The 7,682-nt window shown below is 54.3% G+C and overlaps 1 protein-coding gene across 1 annotated transcript; it reads left to right on the forward strand.

Annotated features, from left to right (window-relative positions):
- Positions 1–2,111: 2,111 nt before the first annotated feature.
- SOD3 (superoxide dismutase 3) lies at positions 2,112–7,595 on the forward strand. Its single transcript, XM_081303276.1, is given in 4 exon segments — positions 2,112–2,223; positions 6,144–6,429; positions 6,431–6,457; positions 6,459–7,595. Coding segments are annotated over 3 exon segments (735 nt in total). The 5' UTR covers positions 2,112–2,223; positions 6,144–6,159; the 3' UTR covers positions 6,897–7,595.
- Positions 7,596–7,682: the final 87 nt, after the last annotated feature.

Consider the following 7,682-nt stretch of genomic DNA (forward strand, 5'->3'; position numbering starts at 1 on the left):
GAGAAAGTGCTTCATAAAGTGTTCAGTCACAACCAGAAACCCAACCGAAATAACTTAAGCAAAATGAGAATGTGTCGACTCACATAATGAAAACAAAGCTTCAGGTATGGCTGAAACAATGCCACCAAATCCAGATTTCCTTTACTTTATTTCACTTCCTTCTTCGTTGCCCATATTCTCAGACAGGCTCTCCCTTCGTGGTGAGTTGTGGCTACCAAAACTCTAGATTTTTCTCTCTAGTTTCAAGTCCAATGGACGAGAGGATACATCTTCTTTTATGGTCCAAGCAAAAGTGCATTGCATGGCACTGTCTCTGAGTGGATCATCCGTGAACCCCGACTGATCACACCCAAGCCATGACCTGACCTCTGCAGCAAGGGGTGAAGTCGGTGTCACCTCCAAGACCAAAAGTGCAGCGGTTTCTTAGAAGAACATTGGGGTGCGGCTTCCAAAAGGGGAGCGGATGTTGCCAGGGTGAGGGTGCAGGTGAATCTGGGCTTGTCACCCTTCCTAGAGCCCCGGGATGGAGGAGCGCTTTCTTGACACTTAGAAGAAATCACATGGCGCTTAGCGGGGATAGTGCCACAGAAACAGTGGCGAGGAGCTTATGTAACAACGGTTTCAAGAACTGAATGAAAGTGAAGATAAAAAAAAAAAAAAAAAAACTGGATGAAAGGTTCACAGTGAGAAGCCAGAATGTTGCAGTGTGGGGCGGAGGACGGGTGGCATCTGGAGCTCTGACCCTCGCGAGCAGAGGGCAGCTGCATCCATCCTGCAGAGGTGCTGAGCTCTCAGTGAGCCTGAAGGGGGGACCGTGGGGCAGGGGGTCCTGAGTTCTGGGAAGTCACCGTCTTATCTCCTGGAATGGCTCCTGGACAAAGTCTTTAGTGCTTCTCTCTTTCTGCCAAGCTGGGCTCCTGACTGCTCATCTAAAAACAGGGGTTTAAGAAGTCGCTGCTGGCAGCCGAACCACCAGCTGGGGCTGGAACCCCGAGGTCGAGATTACTTAGCAAGCTTTCCTCTGCCCAGGCCGGTGTTGGGGACCTCACAGGGAGCCTGTATTTCCCTCCCCAGCTGCACTTCTCACTCAGTCCTGGCTGTATCTGTTGACACTGCCATCTCCCTCCTGAGAATGTGAACCCCAAGGGGCAGGGACTCTGACACAGCATGCAGCCTGGCTGGGATGCAGCTCCCAGTCAGCACTGGTTGAAGGAACGTGGGACAGACAGGCAGTGGTGAGTGCCTTTCCCAAGTGTGCCTTTCTGGGAAAGAGAGGCGTCTATTTCTGGAAAGAGCTGCTGCGATTGAGGAGAGTTCATGGCAGCAAAAGGAAAAAAGGCCACCCTGGAGGGAAAGGCTTGTGGTCCCTCCAGACCACACACTCTTTTAAAAGGCTCCTCTGTCATTTTAACAACAGCAGTGACAACAACAGTGTGACTGTTATTGTCTTTCTGTGTAATGTACTAATGACATTGTGTACGAGAGCCAGGCACTGGGTTCCCACTTGACATGTTTATCTCATTTGATTCTCCGTGGTGATGTGGTGATTGCTCAGGCTCGCCAGCATCGCGTACCCATTTTACAGAGATGGAAAGGGAGGCACAGGCAGGGACGTCACGGGGCCAGGTGCACTCAGTTGGGAAGTGACAAAGCTGGGGCCCTGCAGCCTGAGTGTGTGATCCCTGCCACACCTGCCGCTCACGTGCGCAAGGTGTGGCAGCACAGTCCTGGAGAAAATGCCACACACAGCTGCCAGGTGCCTGTGCCCATCTTCGATACACGTCAGCATCCAGAAAAATGAGTCAATAGCTGCGGAAATCAGGAGAAAATAAAAGGCCTCTCAATAAAGAGGCCATTGTACACCTCTCCCAACAAGCTATTTTCTCTCTTTTTTTAGTCCCCCGCTGTGGCTGAAGGTCAGTGGCTCCTTCTGTACAGACCAGGGAAGTCAGGACACTTGGCAAGAGAGCCCGGGCAGGGGAGATGCGGGGACAGAGGAGCAGGAGGCCAGGCAATTCTGCAACAAGGGACATCTGGACGCCTTTTTTTTTTTTTTTTTTTGGACGGGCCCAATGACCTTCTTCCCTCCCGCTAACCACTCCCCAGGCTGGGCCGGCTTTCTGCTGGCTCACAAACCCCAGCAGGGGACAGCCTGCATTCCTCCAGTGGCCAGTGCTGCTCCGGCTCCGCAGGAGGGGAAGTGCTCTTGGAAGCGCTGCAGAGGTGGGTGCCAAGCTGGGTCCATTTTGTTCTTCCCCAAGTGCCCTACTGTGAGCTGGGGCGGGGCACAGGACTCTCCTTGGGAAAAGACTCCATCAGGTTCCTGGGAGAGTAATGACGCCTGGCTGCTCTGAAGCTAGGAGGGGACCCTGGGGACAGGGCGGGGGCCAGGAGAGAAGGGGGACAATGGGAGGGGGGAGAGAAACTGCAGCTCAGTGTCACAGAAAAGAAAGCTGATGGAAAGCCTGTCCTCAGGACGCTGCACGGCTGGGTGCTGGAGCCCTGAGGGAGGGCACATGCCTACAAAGCCCCCTGGTTAGCAAAGGCACAGGTCAAGCGCCTGGCCAGCTCTGGCTCCCAGCACACGCTCTTTCCAGGGGGCTGTGGAGGGACTCAAGCACCCAAGCCCCAGGAGGAGGTGATCAGGAAGAGGTCCAGGGAGTCACCAGGAAGGCAGGACAAAGTGACACCAGTGTCCCACCTCTGACATGGCCTGCTACAGCATGTCTACTGAAGCTTCAGGGAATGGGCAGGGAATTGGGGGCCACCCAGATACTGGCCAAGATAAAGGCTTGGTGGCTTCCTTTGATTCAGGACAAGGCTCCCTGTCCCTTCCTGTCCCCCCCACCCCCATAGCTTTGTCCCTATAGAACTTTGCACAAAGCAGGCTCTCAAAAAGCCACTTGGTTGTTTGCTGTCTCACTGGGCAGGAGACTGTTCCAGAAGACTGAGCTTATGTGGGGCCTCCAGGGGCAGGGGGTGTGGAGGGTGCAGAGGCTTAGGAAGTAAGGACTCTAGTTTTCCTGGGTGTGAGGAAGCATTTTCTTTTCCCTTTTAGATTTAAGAGGAAATCACCTCTTTAAACTGTTTATTACTACCCTGGCATTCCTGCAAAGCAAAGCCCACTGAGGCCCCCAAACAAGCTGGTTTTGCTCTGTTTGAAGAACTTTCCAGGTGTAGGTGCTCCTGAGTGGCAGGCTGCCTCCAGACAAGGGTCCCTGCTGACAGAGAGCTCCAGGCCAGGGCACACAGGAGACCCCCAGTTCCTAGAACCTCCTTCTTCCATTGGCTTCCACAGCCTCTCTCAGTGGGTGGTCCTGACATCTCATCTGCAGCTTCTTTTTGCTGACTACCAGCTGCTGTTTGCTAAGAACTTTCTAGCACAGGCTCTGTGCTGCCTGCCCTAGAGAGCTATGCACGTGACGACTGAATCATGGGCACAGCACTTAGCGCTGGTGTAACCCCCGGCAGGACACTGGCCTCTCTGTACCTCAGTTTCCTTGCATGTTGGGATTTAGACGAGGCTATCAAATACCTCATGGGGTCTCATGCAGATTTTAAAAATTAGCACATGCAAAGAGCTTATAGCAATGGCTGACCTGTGTGTTCAGTAAGGGTCAGAAATTCCAAGGGTCTCTTGTAAGCCTGATAGGAAGATTCTGAGGTAGGTGTCCCTAGCTGTCTGTGCAGATCAGAGAGCTGAGGCTGGGGGTGGGGGTGGGGTGGGGAGCAGGCCTGGCTACAGTTTGCAGGCAGACATTTATTCTGCTGCTCTCTATAAATATGAAAATGGCACTTAGAGCATAAGTGGCAGGCGGGCTTTGGATTTGTGAAGCCAGTTCCAGAATCCATTCCTTTAATCACCCATTCTCAATTGACTTTCTGTAATGCTTATGTAAGGAAGAGACACTCCATCTTAGAGCTTGTTTTTTAAATGGCCAGAGGTGTTGAAGAAGGACTTGGCAGAGCAGGTGACCTTCAAACCAATTCTTTGGGGCCATCATTAATCCCTGTGGGCAGATTTTAAAATGTGAAAGTAGCCTGGTTTATAAATATCTCACTTAATCCTTACCATGATCTTGGGTATTATGACTGGCCTTATTTTACAGGTAAGGAACGGAGGGCTAAGAAAGTCAGTGGTCCTGTGAAGTTTTAGTACAGTCACCCTCATGTCCTTGGGTTCCACGTCTGTGGATTTAACCAACTTCAGGTGGAAAATGCTTGGGAAAAAAATTACTGTGTCTGCTCTGAACATGCACAGACTTTTTTTCCCCCCAATTGTCATTATTCTCTAAACAATACAGTATGACAAATATTCACATAGCAGTTACATTGGTAAATGCAGTAAGTAATCCAGAGATGGTTCAAATATGCTGCAGAATGTGCACAGGTCACACACACTCTGCCACTTCAGATGAAGGACTTGAGCATCCACAGATTTTGGAACCCATGGGGCGGAAGCGGTCCTGGGACTATTTCCCACTGTGCCACTCAGTGTTCCCTGATGGAACCTCAGGGGCCTGCACTTGTTGCTGCTCCTGTCCTCCTGCCAGGGCTGATCAGCCACGCCCTCCTCTCTGTTAGCTGCTTCCACTTTGGCCAGAGCTTCTGTGTTTCTTCCCTGGGTTAGTGCTACAGCCTCCTAACTGGTCTCCCTCAGGTTCTCTCCAGCTCTGCTTCTCTGGGTCTCTCTTTCCCTAGATTATTACCACCCTGCTCCCTGTCCTCTCCATCCCTGGAGCCCAGCCTTTAACCTTTCTCCTGTCAGTGAGCTTTATTTTTCAATTGACACATGCTATCAGTACATGTGTAATGGGATACCATACACCACTATTTCCATACATGTACACATTGTATAATGTCCAATCAGGGTGAGCATGTCTATCTCCTCAATTAGCATATCTGTATGGTGAGAATTTTCAAATTCCTGTCTTCTAGCTTGTTTCAATACACAACACTAGACAAAACAAAACAAAACACCTCTTATCACCTCCTCTGATTAAACCAGCACTAGCTCCTTAGCCAATACCACCCCCTTAGCATGGCAAAGTCATTTCCTCTGTCCCTGGTTCTAGGTTTCCTCTTGAGCCCCAGCTCCTGCCTGGTCAAGAGAGGCCACACAGGCTGGGGTTGTGGCTCAGTGGTAGAACGCTTGCTTAGCACATGTGAGGCACTGGGTTTGATTCTCAGCGCTTCGTATAAATAAATGAATAAAAAAGATCCATCAACATCTAAAAATTATTAAGAGACAGGGAGAGAGAGAGAGAGAGAGAGAGAGAGAGAGAGAGAGAGAGAGAGCCCACACTCTAGCCACACTGAATTTCCTCCAACCCCAAACTGTAACCTTTCCCAGCCTGTGAACATCCTCTTGTCCAATAGGCTTTCCTACCTGGCTCTCCCGGAAAACTTCCATCTTATGGAACCCAACTAGAAAGTCAACTCCCCTGGGAAGCCTTTCTAGAGTCCCCAGAGAGATGGGCATGGCTTTCTCTGCCCTACCCCAGCACGGAACTCCAATTACAGGATGGTGTTGGAGTGACTTGTACCCACCTGTCCCCCACTTGGTGTGATCTCTCTTAGCAACCAAATACATGCATCCTATTGCCTGCTGTGGGCCCAGGTGCTGGGGATACCCAAGAAAACCCAAATTTGTATCTCTATAAACCCCAAGTCTACCGCAACGGGAGGGCACTGCTGGGAGAGGGTCCAGTATATGCAAATACCAAGAAGGCAGGGACCTAAGTCGCATGTCTGTCTGCTGGAAGGATGTAGAAAGCAGGGAGGGATGCGGAGGGGCAGACCTGGAAGGGTCCTAATGCCACAGACTGCCAGCTGATGTCCTAAGGCATCCCGCCACCTGCGCCCTGCGCCCCACTCCTTCCTTGCCAGGGACTCAGGGCCTGAAAGAACCGTGATCTCTGGAGACTCAGATCTCTCGAGACTTTTCAGCTGGGGTCTCATCCTTTTTTACACCCAGTGTCCACTACTCAGCAGGCCCTTGACAAACAGCACAAAAGCACGCTGGGTCAGGACGCCCCCGGGGAACTTGGGGGGTGGATCTGACAACGGCGGGGGTCCTTGAGATTGGGTATTCCCAGTGACTAAGGCTTGCTCCGCCCCGTCCTCGCGGGGGCGCCCCGCAGGTGCCTGACCCCGGCCATGCTGGCCCGGCTGTGCTGTTGCCTGCTCCTGGCGGCCCGTCTCTCGGACACCTGGAATGTCCCCGAGTCCGCGGGGCCCGGCTCCGATGTGGCAGAGCAGATCCGCGACATGTACTCCAAAGTGCTGGAGATCTGGCAGGAGGTCGCGCAGCGGCGGCCGGCGGCCGGCGGGCCAGACGCGGCGCTCCACGCCGTCTGCCGGGTGCAGCCGTCCGCCTCGCTGGACGCCGCGCAGCCGCGGGTGAGCGGCCTGGTCCTCTTCCGGCAGCCGGGCGCCGGGCGCCAAGCTCGAGGCCCTTCTTCGACCTGGAGGGCTTCCCGGCCGAGCCCAACAGCTCCAGCCGCGCCATCCACGTGCACCAGTTCGGGGACCTGAGCCAGGGCTGCGAGTCCACCGGGCCGCACTACAACCCGCTGGGGGCGCCGCACCCGCGGCACCCGGGCGACTTCGGCAACTTCGCCGTGCGCGACGGCCGCCTCTGGAAGTACCGCGCCGGCCTGGCCGCCTCGCTCTCCGGCCCGCACTCCATCATGGGTCGCGCCGTGGTGGTCCACGCCGGCGAGGACGACCTGGGCCGCGGCGGCAACCAGGCCAGCGTGGAGAACGGCAACGCCGGCCGCCGGCTCGCCTGCTGCGTGGTGGGCGCCAGCGGCCCCGCGCCCTGGGCGCGCCTGGCGCAGGAGCACGCAGAGCGCAGGAAGCGGCGGCGCGAAAGCGAGTGCAAGGCCGACTGAGCGCCACCCAGTCCCCTGTGTCCCCAGCCAAGGCCCGTCACCTTGCTGCCCCTCACCTGACACACCCCAGAGCCCCCCACGCCCAGGCCCCCGGGTACTGGAGAGCTCCCTCTGCCCCTTAGACACCCTGTATACCCCAGGACCCTTCACACGGAGACACCTCCACGGACCCCAGACCTCTCCGGAGACGCCCCCACGTTCACTGAGAACCCCACTGTGTCCATAGAAAAGTCCATCGTCCTAGACACCCCTCTACCTCTGAGTCCCCTCTGCGTCCAGGGACACCCTATACCCTGAAGTATCCTCCATGAGTGCAAGAGGGCCACACAGGATCTTTGAGCCGCTGCCCTCCAATATCTCTGTGCTCCCCAAGGCGCATTGAAATACGCCATCCACCGGAGTCCCTTCTGCTGTGGTCACTTTCCTCCCTGACCTTCAGCCCCCACCTACTGCCTAAGACCCCTCTCTGTCCTGAGGACCTTCTCCTCCCCACTTTTCTTTATTCCTAGGCCCTCTGAGAGTCCTCTAAGGCTTCCTTGGGCCCTTCTCTCCTGCTCACAACCCCCGTGCAGTGCTGCCCTGTTAGGTCTCTGGCCTCCGCCTTCTGCTGTCTCCCAGACAGCCCGAGAGCGCTGCTCTTTGGGGGGATGTTTAGCGATTTTGTGTTGCACATTAAAAACGCAGCAATTCAGTCATGCGTTTGGGGTTTTGTATGCTTTTTATTTGTTTGAGCTCTCTTCCACACTCAGCTTTAATTTTTTTTTTTTTTTACTTTTGATTTTTTTT

The sequence above is a fragment of the Spermophilus citellus genome (genome assembly GCF_964194105.1).
Source record: "Spermophilus citellus genome assembly, chromosome: 8".
Taxonomy (NCBI): domain Eukaryota; kingdom Metazoa; phylum Chordata; class Mammalia; order Rodentia; family Sciuridae; genus Spermophilus; species Spermophilus citellus.